The sequence below is a fragment of the Pleurodeles waltl genome, chromosome 1_1 (assembly GCF_031143425.1).
Source record: "Pleurodeles waltl isolate 20211129_DDA chromosome 1_1, aPleWal1.hap1.20221129, whole genome shotgun sequence".
Taxonomy (NCBI): domain Eukaryota; kingdom Metazoa; phylum Chordata; class Amphibia; order Caudata; family Salamandridae; genus Pleurodeles; species Pleurodeles waltl.
Window position 1 is genome coordinate 409,371,152 of NC_090436.1, and position 13,938 is coordinate 409,385,089.

The 13,938-nt window shown below is 43.5% G+C and overlaps 1 protein-coding gene across 2 annotated transcripts in view; it reads right to left on the reverse strand.

The window, feature by feature from the left end:
- The window catches only part of HMGCR (3-hydroxy-3-methylglutaryl-CoA reductase), a 94,589-nt gene that overhangs the window by 59,823 nt on the left and 20,828 nt on the right, over positions 1 to 13,938 (reverse strand). For both annotated transcript variants that reach the window (XM_069223756.1, XM_069223764.1), the window contains exons 3-5: positions 8,912 to 9,023; positions 8,625 to 8,712; positions 239 to 323 (exon numbers count right to left, since the gene is read on the reverse strand). In XM_069223756.1, the coding sequence (XP_069079857.1) occupies positions 239 to 323; positions 8,625 to 8,712; positions 8,912 to 9,023 (285 nt within the window). The remainder of the gene's footprint in view (positions 1 to 238; positions 324 to 8,624; positions 8,713 to 8,911; positions 9,024 to 13,938) is intronic.

The following is a 13,938-nucleotide window of genomic DNA, read 5'->3' on the forward strand; positions in this document are numbered from 1 at the left end:
TGACAATATAGCAGATGCCTCAAATAACATCTGCTACCTAAAGCTTCACTTTATCTTCTTTAGACAGAGTCTGCTTCATACTCAAGGTTCATATTTGTTGCATTCTACAAGTAAAATGGCGCTCAGCAGCACAACCGGAAGTGCTAAAACCTTGGAATTTACTCTGTGCAAAATAAAGCAATCACGTCCAAGCAATACATTTATTTCCAAAATCATGAGCAAATAAACAATCGCATACCTGAGAGTTAGAACTGAGTGCAAATTTGGCCAATGCACTGGCTCTGGAAAGGTCGATAAGCAGCAGGAAAAAGGGTAACGCTTCACTGCAAAATTAGAAAACATGTCTGTGCTTAGAAAAATATATATATATACACACTGCACGCTATTCTACCAAACGTGTGGCCCAGAATATTGGTAAAATACCCACTAATCTATTTTGAAAAATAAAATATTGTTTATCATGCAGCAAAGAAATGAAAGCATGCTGTCCAAAACTAACGTAGGATGTTTCTGTCACCGAGTGAAACTGCCTCTCAGGACTGCCATTTTAATGCTGACCTCATCTCTGGCTCTTTATGATATATTCACATCTATGGTACATATTACAAACTTGTCATCGGACCTAAAAACATTTATTTAATGTTTTAAGACACTTAAAATCACAAAGTTGTAGAGGAAAAAGTCCTCACATTATGTAGAACTTTGAGTCGATGTCCATGACTGAGACAATTTAAATACTTCGCCACGGTTGTATGAAGTGTCTCTAGTAACCTCCACTGCCAGTCTAAGCACGTCGGTAAACCAGAACAGCACTGAACTTAAAACTCTGCCACGTTATCAACCAGTCCCACCCCTATTTTGATGTCAGGGTTCAGAATTCGGCACATTCTCTGCCCACCGGCTCTTTTCTGAGCCCTGTGCTGAACGGGAAACTAGGACAAAGGGCAGGCCTATCAAAGAGCTTACAGTAAACTGTAGTAGCCCTTCTACTGAGCTATAACTGGTATAACATGATCACTATTATTGCTAAATGTATTACCATATATTGTGTCGGTTCTACAATTCAAAATCAGAAATGTTAAGTGCTGAAATAATGGCTGGTGCTGTATCAAACTCAGAAGTACACCTCCTGCACCTACTGTCTGGGTTTATATTGACCTACCTTTCATGCATGTAAAAGTGCACCTGTTGCTTTTGTAAATATAAACTTGTCTCAATATTAGTTTTGGAATGTGTATGTGATAACAGTTATACTACACTGTGAACCCAAAACACAATACTGACTGGGTTACATCGGGGGAGTAATTAGTACTAAGGGAGTATCTGATCAATCCAATGGGAGTGCAATATTTTGCAATACCATGGGACTGCAATAGTGAACAGAATCAACCAGAATATTGCACAATAACCAGTGAATCCCACAGGTCATAGAGAAAGAAACCTCGTACAGGGTGTAAAACACGTCACAATCAGAAACCAGATGCCTTGGTGCTCTGAAGGTCATAGAGTGCATTGGTACCGAGACGTACAACAACCACAATGTACCTGGGTGATGACGGGGTATTAAAGCAGGCCAGGCACAGATACTTGAAAATGGGTGTGAGTCGAAGCCTGAAGTCAATTTTGAAAGCATGGTTTAAAATATGTATTCCCTCGGAGTGCACAAGTACATACATATTTTACAGCTTTTTTTAAAAAAAAAAATTGTTTCTGGAGCTGCACGTTGTAGTCCAGAATTATGCTACATGTATTATTACATAGGGGTTCCAATCAATAAATCAAAAGGAAAGCTGGTAAAATGGTTTACCTAAACTGAGTCGCAACTGGCTCTTAACGAATTGTAGGATCTGAAACAGTCAATATCAAGAAACCGATCTGCGAATTCATACACTGTGGGGACGATTCTCAATGGTATTATGAGCATCTGGATTAGTAATGTAACAGTACTACTTCAAGCATTCCTAAACGTCTTTGTGAACAGGAGTACTGCTTCACGTACTCAAATTCCTTTGTGAACTGGCCTGAAATGTAAAAATTAAAAGTGGCAAAGAGGTGCAGAGTTATTTCTATTTGTACTAATTGCACAAGAGGAATGCCAGAACACTTCCTATTTGGCGTCACTTCACAAAGGCTTTTAAGAGTACAAGTAGTATTATTAAAATACTATTTATCATACTCATGAATGGCCGTGGAATTATGACTCATCCATTGAAAAGATCAGAGGGTACCTCAGCTTTTGAAAAGGAAGAAGAGGTGTGTCACAATGCAAAGTTCCAATGAACTTACAGTGAACTTCCCCTCACGGATGAGGGTTCCAAGCGTTAGTTTGGGACACTACCCCCAAGGAACTATCTTGAGGGTCAGAGCTACTTTAGTTACAGTAAACTGCTACAGATACAATATACACTTCCTGCTTGTAGAACTTCTAAAGTGCTAGGCCTTGTGACATGGTTCTTAAACGGTGTAGAATGAACGTCTGTTATAAATCCTTTTGTGCACGGACTACAAATAACTAACATACTGACCTCAACTTTACAATTATCAACTTTCAACAGATATAAAGGGTGCAAAGGAGTACTGATATTGCGCTGTAAATTGAAAATGTCACTTACCCAGTGTACATCTGTTCGTGGCATCAGTCGCAGTAGATTCGCATGTTCTGCAATAGCTCGCCATCTGGTGTTGGGCCGGAGTGTTACAAGTTGTTTTTCTTCGAAGAAGTCTTTCGAGTCACGGGACCGAGTGACTCCTCCTTTTGTCTCCATTGCGCATGGGCGTCGACTCCATCTTCGATTGTTTTTCCCCGCAGAGGGTGAGGTAGGAGTTGAATTGTAGTAATAGTGCCCATGCAATGGAGTGACTAAGTATGCACTTATTTAAGGTTGAGATGATACATATAGAAATAATTGAAGGTAACTTCCAAACTGCTACAGGCTCCCGGGGAGGCGGGTGGGCACATGCGAATCTACTGCGACTGATGCCACGAACAGATGTACACTGGGTAAGTGACATTTTCAGTTCGATGGCATCTGTCGCTGTAGATACGCATGTTCTGCATAGACTAGTAAGCAGTTATTTCCCCAAAAGCGGTGGATCAGCCTGTAGGAGTGGAAGTAGTCTGAAATAATGTCCTTAATACGGCTTGACCTACTGTGGCTTGTTGTGCGGATAACACGTCTACACAGTAGTGCTTGGTGAATGTGTGAGGCGTAGACCATGTGGCTGCCTTACATATTTCTTGCATTGGGATGTTTCCTAGAAAGGCCATGGTAGCACCTTTCTTTCTGGTTGAGTGTGCCCTTGGTGTAATGGGCAGCTGTCGTTTAGCTTTAAGGTAGCAGATTTGGATGCATTTAACTATCCATCTGGCTATACCTTGTTTTGAAATTGGGTTTCCTGCGTGAGGTTTTTGAAATGCAATAAAGAGTTGTTTAGTCTTTCTGATGTTTTTTGTTCTGTCAATGTAATACATTAATGCTCTTTTGACATCTAATGTATGTAGTGCCCTTTCAGCTACGGTATCTGGCTGTGGAAAGAACACTGGAAGTTCCACTGTTTGATTTAGATGGAACGGTGAAATAACCTTTGGCAAAAATTTAGGATTGGTCCTTAGGACGACTTTATTTTTGTGTAGTTGTATAAAAGGTTCCTGTATAGTAAACGCCTGAATCTCGCTTACTCTTCTCAGGGAAGTAATGGCGATGAGAAATGCCACCTTCCAGGTTAGGAACTGTATGTCGCAGGAGTGCATGGGTTCAAAAGGTGGACCCATAAGTCTAGTTAGGACAACATTTAGGTTCCATGAAGGAACAGGTGGTGTTCTTGGTGGTATAATTCTCCTAAGGCCCTCCATGAATGCTTTAATGACTGGTATTTTATATAGGGAAGTTGAATAGGTAGTCTGCAGGTATGCAGATATTGCTGCAAGGTGAATCTTAATGGAAGAGAAAGCTAGGTTAGATTTTTGTAAGTGAAGCAAGTAACCCACTACATGTTCTGGAGTTGTGTGTAATGGTTGTATTTGATTAATATGGCAGTAGCAAACAAACCTCTTCCATTTACTTGCATAGCAGTGCCTGGTGGATGGCCTTCTTGCTTGTTTTATGACTTCCATACATTCTTGGGTAAGTTGTAAGTGCCCGAATTCTAGGATTTCAGGAGCCAGATTGCTAGATTCAGCGATGCTGGATCTGGGTGTCTGATCTTTTGGTTGTGCTGTGTCAACAGATCTGGCCTGTTGGGCAATTTGATGCAGGGTACCACTGATAGGTCTAGCAGCGTTGTGTACCAGGGTTGCCTTGCCCAAGTTGGTGCTATCAATATGAGTTTGAGTTTGCTTTGACTGAGTTTGTTTACCAGGTAAGGAAGGAGAGGGAGAGGAGGAAAAGCGTAAGCAAATATCCCTGACCAGTTCATCCATAGGGCATTGCCTTGGGATTGTTTGTGTGGGTACCTGGATGCGAAGTTTTGGCATTTTGCGTTCTCCCTTGTCGCAAACAAGTCTATCTGAGGTGTTCCCCAGAGTTTGAAATAAGTGTTCAGAATTTGGGGGTGAATTTCCCATTCGTGGACCTGTTGGTGATCTCGAGAGAGATTGTCTGCGAGTTGATTTTGTATCCCTGGTATAAACTGTGCAATTAGGCGAATTTGGTTGTGAATTGCCCAATGCCAAATTTTTTGTGCTAGCAGGCTTAACTGCGTGGAGTGCGTCCCTCCCTGCTTGTTTAGATAATACATTGTTGTCATGTTGTCTGTTTTGACGAGAATGTATTTGTGAACTATTATTGGTTGGAAAGCTTTTAGTGCTTGAAAAACTGCTAGAAGTTCTAGGTGATTGATATGCAGTTTTGTTTGATGTACGTTCCATTGTCCTTGTATGCTGTGTTGATCGAGGTGTGCTCCCCACCCTGTCATGGAAGCATCTGTTGTTATTACGTATTGTGGCACTGGGTCTTGGAAAGGCCGCCCCTTGTTTAAATTTATGTTGTTCCACCACAGAAGCGAGAGGTAAGTTTGGCGGTCTATTAACACCAGATCTAGAAGGTGACCCTGTGCTTGAGACCACTGTGATGCTAGGCATTGTTGTAAGGGCCTCATGTGCAGTCTTGCGTTTGGGACAATGGCTATGCATGATGACATCATGCCTAGGAGTTGTAATACCATCTTTGCCTGTATCTTTTGTGTTGGATACATGCGTTGTATGATGGTGTTGAAATTTTGAATTCTTTGTGGACTTGGAGTGGCTACTCCCTTTGATGTGTCTATTATGGCTCCCAGGTATTGTTGTACCTTGCGTGGCAGAATTTTGGATTTTGTGAAATTGACGGTGAACCCGAGTTTGAAGAGGGTTTGTATGATCTGATTTGTGTGATTTGAGCACTGTATGAACGAATGGGCCTTGATTAGCCAGTCGTCCAAATATGGGAACACATGTATTTGCTGCCTTCTTATGTGTGCAGCGACTACCGCTAGACATTTGGTAAAGACTCTTGGTGCGGTTGTTAATCCGAAAGGCAGTACCTTGAATTGGTAATGTATTCCTTTGAATACAAACCTTAGGTATTTCCTGTGAGATGGGTGTATTGGTATATGGAAATAAGCATCCTTGAGGTCTAAAGTTGCCATGTAGTCGTGTAGTTTTAGCAATGGCAATACTTCTTGTAGTGTGACCATGTGGAAGTGGTCTGATTTGATGAAAGTGTTCACTACTCTGAGGTCTAGGATTGGTCTCAGCGTTTTGTCCTTCTTTGGTATCAGAAAGTACAGTGAGTAAACTCCTGTGTTTATTTGTGTGTTTGGCACTAATTCGATTGCATTCTTTTGCAATAGTGCCTGCACTTCTATCTCCAGGAGATTGGAATGGTGTGTTGTTAAATTTTGTGCTTTTGGTGGTATGTTTGGAGGGAATTGTAGAAATTCTATGCAATAACCATTTTGGATAATTGCTAGAACCCAAGTGTCTGTAGTGATTTCCTCCCATGCTTTGTAATAATGACCTATTCTTCCCCCCACTGGTGTTGTGTGGAGGGGGTGAGTGACATGTGAGTCATTGTTTAGTAGTAGGGGTTTTGGGGCTTTGAAATCTCCCTCTATTTCTAGGGAATTGCCCTCCTCTATATTGTCCCCGAAAACCTCCTCTATACTGTCCCTGGTAAGTGGACGGTGTTGCTTGTGAGGTGCTGGCTTGTGTGCTTTGACCCCGAAACCCCCCTCGAAAGGGCGTTTTACGGAATGTGCTGTAATTCCCTCTGCTCTGCGGGGAGTAGAGTGCGCCCATGGCTTTGGCAGTGTCCGTATCTTTTTTGAGTTTCTCAATCGCTGTGTCCACTTCTGGACCGAACAGTTCTTTTTCATTAAAAGGCATATTGAGAACTGCTTGTTGAATCTCTGGTTTAAATCCAGACGTTCGGAGCCATGCATGCCGTCTGATAGTTACAGATGTATTAATTGTCCGTGCAGCCGTATCTGCAGCGTCCATGGAGGAACGTATCTGGTTGTTGGAGATGGTCTGTCCCTCCTCAACCACTTGTTTCGCCCTATTTTGGAAGTCCTTGGGCAGATGTTCAATGAGATGTTGCATCTCGTCCCAGTGGGCTCTGTCATAGCGCGCAAGTAGTGCCTGGGAGTTCGCGATGCGCCACTGGTTTGCAGCTTGTGCTGCGACTCTTTTACCAGCTGCATCGAACTTGCGGCTTTCTTTATCTGGGGGTGGTGCATCTCCAGATGTGTGAGAGTTGGCCCTTTTCCTAGCTGCTCCTACAACAACAGAGTCTGGTGGCAGCTGTGTAGTGATGAAAACCGGGTCCGTAGGAGGCGGCTTATACTTCTTTTCCACCCTTGGTGTGATTGCCCTACTTTTGACCGGCTCCTTAAATATGTCTTTTGCGTGCCGGAGCATACCAGGGAGCATAGGCAGGCTTTGGTAGGAGCTGTGGGTGGAGGAGAGTGTGTTGAACAAGAAATCATCCTCGACCTGTTCTGAGTGGAGGCTTACGTTATGAAATTGTGCTGCTCTAGCCACCACCTGAGAGTACGCGGTGCTGTCTTCTGGTGGAGATGGCTTTGTAGGGTAGGCCTCCGGGCTGTTATCTGACACTGGGGCGTCGTATAGGTCCCATGCGTCCTGATCTTGGTCACCCTGGCTCATGGTGGTGTGAGCTGGGGAGTGAGATGGAGTTTGTGCTGGTGAAACGTTAATCACGGGCGGAGGAGAGGGTGGTGGTGTAATTCTTTTAACCACTTTTGGTTGTGGTGCTTGTTCCGTCTGGAACTCCAACCTTCTCTTTCTCCTAATGGGGGGAAGGGTGCTTATTTTTCCTGTCCCCTGCTGAATGAAGATACGCTTTTGCGTATGGTCCACATCAGTTGCTTGTAGCTCTTCCTCAAACCTATGCTTTTGCATTTGGGAGGTTAGCGAGTGCTCTTCTGTATAAGAGCCTGAAGCTGGGTCGCTTGCAGTTTGTTTCGGCGTTGAAACTTTGTCTGCGTGTTTTTTCGGCTCCGAGGTGACTTTTTTCCTTTTCGGGGCCGAAACCTCTCGGCGTCGATCTGTTTCGGTGCCGCTGTCTCGGCGTCGAGCCGTGTCCACACCGGCATCTCGGTGTCGAGGCTTGTCTCCAGCACTTTCTCGGTCCCGAGAAGGCTGCGTGCCGGTGTCTCGACCGGAGTCGGACGATCTCGGCACTGTTTTGGCCTTTTTCGGTGCCGACGGTCGGTCACCGAATTTATGGGTCGAGCCATGGCCTGGTGGCAGTGGCGTCCCCTGGGCCTTGTAAATGTTTCTCTGTGTGGTTTTCGACGTCTTACTCACGGTTTGTGTATCGTCGAATCCTTCGGAGTCTGAGTCTTGGATCGAGAAGGTACCTTCTTCTTCCTGTTCCTCGAACTCCCGTTGGGCTGTCGGTGCGGACGCCATTTGAAGTCTTCTGGCTCGACGGTCTCGGAGTGTTTTTCGGGACCGGAACGCACGACAGGCCTCGCAGGTGTCTTCGCTGTGCTCAGGTGACAGGCACAGGTTGCAGACCAAGTGTTGGTCTGTGTAGGGGTATTTATTGTGGCATTTGGGGCAGAAACGAAACGGGGTCCGTTCCATCGGCGTTCTTCAGCACGCGGTCGGGCCGACCAGGCCCCGACGGAGGATCGAAAAACTACCCCGAAGGGCACCGGAGCTCTTCGATCTTCGATGCGGTGTGGAATCTAAGTACGCCGATCCCGAACGCAACAATACCGACGAAAATCTTCCGAAATTAGCTAATTTTCCGTTCCGAAACTCGGAGCGACAGGAACACGTCCGAACCCGATGGCGGAAAAAAAAACAATCGAAGATGGAGTCGACGCCCATGCGCAATGGAGACAAAAGGAGGAGTCACTCGGTCCCGTGACTCGAAAGACTTCTTCGAAGAAAAACAACTTGTAACACTCCGGCCCAACACCAGATGGCGAGCTATTGCAGAACATGCGTATCTACAGCGACAGATGCCATCGAACATATATTTATATACAGACTTAAAACAAAAAAATGCACATTATGTAGTGAAATAAAGGTGGGCATTTTTACCATGGTAAGGACATTTATATTCTGTAAAGATAACACAAAGGAAGAATTTTTTGCGCGTAATACTCACTTCAGGCCTGTCAATTCTTTGTCAAGAAAGTGAATGACTACTGTACTGAAGACAAAGCTTGAAAAAATTGTGAAAAGGCCAGCAATACCTGAAACAATGAAAAATGACAATGGAGTTACATACATTGACATACTCTTAATTTCAAATATTAATGATTTCAATACCTGGGTTCAACATTTATTTCAACGTTGTTTTTAATCTGAATCAAAGAATAGTAAAATAACCATTTGACAAAAACATACATTCATTTTTAGGTCTTTCATTCTGAAATTTTGAAAAAACAATACCTAAAATATATTTTGATCCGAGCTGTCGTAGATTCTGAAACTGAAAGTATATGTAAAGGATTGCTATACATCTTGTGATGGTCAGGATTATGATGTCACTACTCAACACGTCCTGTTTGAGAAAACAAAAACAGACATGTATTAACTTCATGACCCACAGACTTTGTAAAGCTGGAGTAATTTTGATATACACTGTTACTTTTTCTGTCCAACTGCGATGTTACTTTGCAATAAGAAAATTATTTTTAAATATTAAATCTAAAAACACAAAGTGATAACTGATATCTTTCAATCATTAAGAGAATCATCCGACTTGCACGAGAAAAGGCTTAATTGTTTGTCTGGTTGATTTCAGTGCTCAAAAAAAGTTTGGAGAAAGAAGAAAGAACAGATGATGGATGGAATGCTGAACAATGCAAATATTCACCCCCAGTCACAAAGATCTGGGTTTAATCCATAGTTTTTTTTTTTGCCAACTATGCCACCCTAGTTTGGACCTAGACATATGCAAATCAGTCTTGACCCTATTCACCATGGGACCAGTCCAGCCCGAACTGCCAAGCTCGGTCCTCCCTGGATCAGAAACAAGCATCCTGGGACTGGTTTCAGGGTATCACCTTCATGAGCCAGGCGAGCTTGAATCCCGTGGCACAGAGAGCACAGGACCCACTTCTGGGCATACCCTTCCCAATTAGGGTGACAAAAGCAAAAAGAACAGATGATGGACGGAATGTTTGATTTGTTCAGCATTCCGTCCACCATCGGTTCTTTTTGCTTTTGTATAATGTCATAGATAACAATGTAATTTCGGATTGTCACCTGCAGTATTGTGCAAGGCCATGAGCAGTCCCATCTGCGTGGAGGGTCATGGTGGGAGGAGTGAGTTATAGTATGTGTAGCAGATCATAACAAAAAAATATCTAGGGTTTTAGGTCTGGTCAGACAACACACATCATACACACACACACAGTACAGTAAAGGGCACAAAAGTATTTCTCCACCACAGCAGTAGCATTATAAATCCATATTCCAGCATTTTCAGGGGCTTAGTATTGTTGCATCTAAATACACTGGAATGGGATGCCAACATCAGAAGCACAGAGCAACTTTGACAAGTTGCAGCTCTGACAAATGCTAGGTGACATGAATTTGTGGTTGACAAGTCGTGGTGTCCCACCGCATACCTTAGAAAACGTTGTCAAGCTACCGCAGACATGCCACATCAAATATGTCTAGACTTCGATGAAAGGAGGGATCAGAGAGCACTTCCACCCACAATTTATCACTCTTCTCATTTATAATAACTCATTGCTACTACTGAACTGCTAAATCTGCCTGACCTAACGGAGCACTGAAATGTGATCCTAATTTGGTAGGCAGTGGTGTTTAATAGCAAGGATGGGTGGCAAGTTAGATCTAGGATTCCGGTGTTTGAAGATCCTTGCCACGTGTTGCAGAGCCAAAGTGGCATGGAGGCCCGATTCCTTGGCTCATCATTACGGGGCAAGAGGGCTCAGTTGCTCCCTTTGGGACGGTCACTGGTGACATCTCTCGAGGTGACATGAGCTCTAGCGATTGAGATCTGGAAAGCCCCAGGAACCCATAGTGTGTACCTTCACTGGTGTCTGAAAGTCCTTGGCTGTGGCCTGTTGAGAGAGATGGGACCGCGCCTCATTTGCACGAGGTTGGCTGTTTCAGAACTGTGCATGTAAGTCGCTATTTATAACAGTGGCACTGTACCCTCTTTAGTCTTGAATCAATGGTCTACTAAGGACTGGCATCGAGGGTGGCACCACTGGCAAAGCTGAACACAAGCAAGCACAGAGTATGTCCGAGTCCAGGAAAATGACCAGAGGCCTAGTGGTGGAGGAGAGGACACCTACGGGCACAGATGTTACAGGGTCGGACCAGGACGCAGATTTAAAACCCCTCTTTCTGAAGAAGAAACAAAGCCTGTAGATTATAGAGCATACAATTAACTCTTCAACATACAAGGCATGACATGATCGCAGACCTGCCAACTTGAAAATAATAATTATCATGTGAGAGGAAGCAAGACCTGGTGAGAGCGCAAGGTCTCTAGCTCTTTTTTGTCTGACCAGTTGTTGGGCAGGGTTTTATGGAGCGGTACCCTGTACCAGCATAACATTGCCAGGGTGGAACTCTAAGTTGAAAACATTTAGACTGATCTGTTTGGGACTACAAACTGGTTGATGATGGACACTGTAGAGAGGGGCCATCAGGCTCAGAGTGAGTGCCCTCTCTGAGAGGACCCATCATAGCCACAGTCATCAATTACAGGGATTAGGATGCTGTGCTGAGTCTGGCACATGAGAAGCAGGACTTAAATTATGAGGGGCCCAACATATTCTTTCCCCCAATATTTCACTGTTTTGCTGTTCAGGAAGCCAGAAAGGCCTTTCTGCCACCAAAGAAGCAACTACAAAAGCCTGGGGTTCAATACACTACGTTATAGCCCACTATGCTGTGAATCAAATATAAAAGCAAACATATTTGCTTCATGGATCCTAAAGTGGTGTAGTCATTCTTGAAAAAGAATGTACCATGTTCACCCCAACGAAATCCAGATGAAGCTGTGAAGAAAAGACTGCAAAATATGGATAATACCGACTGAAATGATGATGATGTTGTTAGTATTTTAGCCGTGACAAATCAGTGACAATGGAGGAAATTGTAATGTGCTGAGAAAACAGATGTTAGCCTGTTGACTGTAAGATGGGTTAGAATGGTGTGGAATAAAACACCGTGAGCGTATGGGAAAATAAGAACAGCGCTGCATACACTAGGATTTGGCAGATTAACTGGAATGAGGCTTTATTGAATAAGGTGTGATAAATCAAGTTTAACAAAAAAAAGAAAGGGCTGGGAGGTGGTGGGTAAATGAGTGCTTGCTTTGGCTGGTACCTATGACACTCGTGCGTGAATCGTCAGAGGGATTGTGGACAACTGTGAACTAAAATCCATGCAGTTTGCCTGGAGGGTTGCTATTATAGTTCATTGGGGTTTAGAGCATGGAAGGGAGTGGCCTCTAAAGGGTTGGTGAATAGGGTATATCTCACCAACAGGCTGGCTTATTGTTGCAAGGTTATAGAATAGAGGGCATGGAACGAAACAAACACTGACTATTTTTTAAGTCATCCCATTATGTTTAAACCGTGGCAGTATTTTAAAGCCAATATTATCTCTTCTTTGCTCTAATAAGAATCATATTTTCCCATGATGTCCATTACATCTAACAATATTCAAGTTTATTTGCAACAGAGAACCCCTACTCATACTAAAACTTTATATATGAAAGTCGTTTTACTTTAAATCAGTAATTGTATTGCAAGCACGCGGCTGCCACATTAAGGTGGCAGTATTCATTTTTTTTTTTTTTTAAAGATCTCAATGAAAAACCTGGCAAAGCAAACTGATCTTGGCGATGCGAGAGCTAGTCTTTGTCAGTGTCTATTAGCCATGTTGTACAGCAGTATGCCTTCTGTTCTCAATGGCTGAAAGAAAAAAAAAAAGCGGTATGACGCGGCCAGTGCAGTCTGTTATAGTGCATTTTCATAGCACTACAATACAGCACAGCACTATGTTTTTCTAACTTTCCTTCATGCTGCACACAGCTGCGCTGCTATACAAAATAGCTCAAAGACATTAACAAAGTCAATAGCGCTCAAATATGCGAGACTGAATGGCTTTACCGATTCTTGTTACACTTGCTAACAAATGTTTGGGCACAGGCTGCACCTCATAAGTACCAGTCCCTGCTGTGATGGACAACAAAGTTATTTATTTTCCCTCGTTCTGTGCACTCAGCTGATGCCCTAAAGGGTGTCATATGGATTGGTCAAGATCACACTAGGCATCAGGAGGCTTGGTTTCAAGCCCCAAGTGGGGCATCTTACTCACTTACCAATCTATCCAGGCAGTTGACATACCACATCAAAGGCACAATGATTTATGTTTGAGTGCCCTTGATCGGGACACTGACACCCCACAAGGTTTTATTTTAACATATTTACATGATTTTCTATAGCACAAAGCAGTAATCAGTGGAATTGAGGCGCTGTGCAGAAGATGCATGAAATACTGCAATGTATACGACAATATACGTTTATTTTGTTGTTCCTTAAGTGTAATCATATTGTTGATTGCTGTCAAGAAAACAGGGCAAAACAACCTCATGCCACAGCAGGGGAGTCAAAAACTACAGAAGCATCCACCATGTGTGAAAGCGTTTTTTTTGTCGAGCAAGGACAAAGGCCCACAACTTAGGAAATGTAAAATACTTTACAGAAATGAAAGCTTCTACTCAAATAAATGTGGCATTAGAATGTTTTTGAGTTCAGAATTAAAGACTTTAGACGTAGGCTTGAAGGAGAGTTCGATTGTTCTGGAGTTTATGAGCAGCTCCTGAGAAAGCGTTTTTAGGTTGAGCATTAGCGTTCGACCTGGTGTATATTTCAGTATACTTATAATGTGAATTAAAGCAATTTTATTTGTCAGTTGCCCTGTCCTTTATAAATTCTTGCTCGCTAGTTCTGCCTTTTTCTCCCTCCCTTTTCTGTTTCAGAGCAGTGACCTAGTACTGTATCCTTCCACTTTGGTTTCTTTATCTGTTGCTGTGACGGACTATTTTTGACATTTCTTTGGTGCTCCCTTTTAGGCTGGTAGCTGCCTGCGTTTTACTGCAGCATTCCGTTCCTCCCACCTCCTCCCATGTTGCGGGCATTTGTTTTGGCTTTATTCCAGTGCTGTCGCCCACCCTGCTCCTAAAACAAGCTTATTTTACTAATGAAAAAACACCATATGCCCTTGCATTGCAGAGTCTCTCTCTCTTTCCAATCAATCAATCAGGGACTTGCAAAGCGCTCTACTCACCAGTGAGGGTCTCAAGGCGCTGAGGAGGGGAGGCGGGAGAAGGCAGGGGGGTAGTGGGGTGCTGCTACTGCTCGAACAGCCATGTCTTGAGAAGTTTCCCTAAGGTAAGGAGGTCTTGGGTCTGGCGCAGGTAG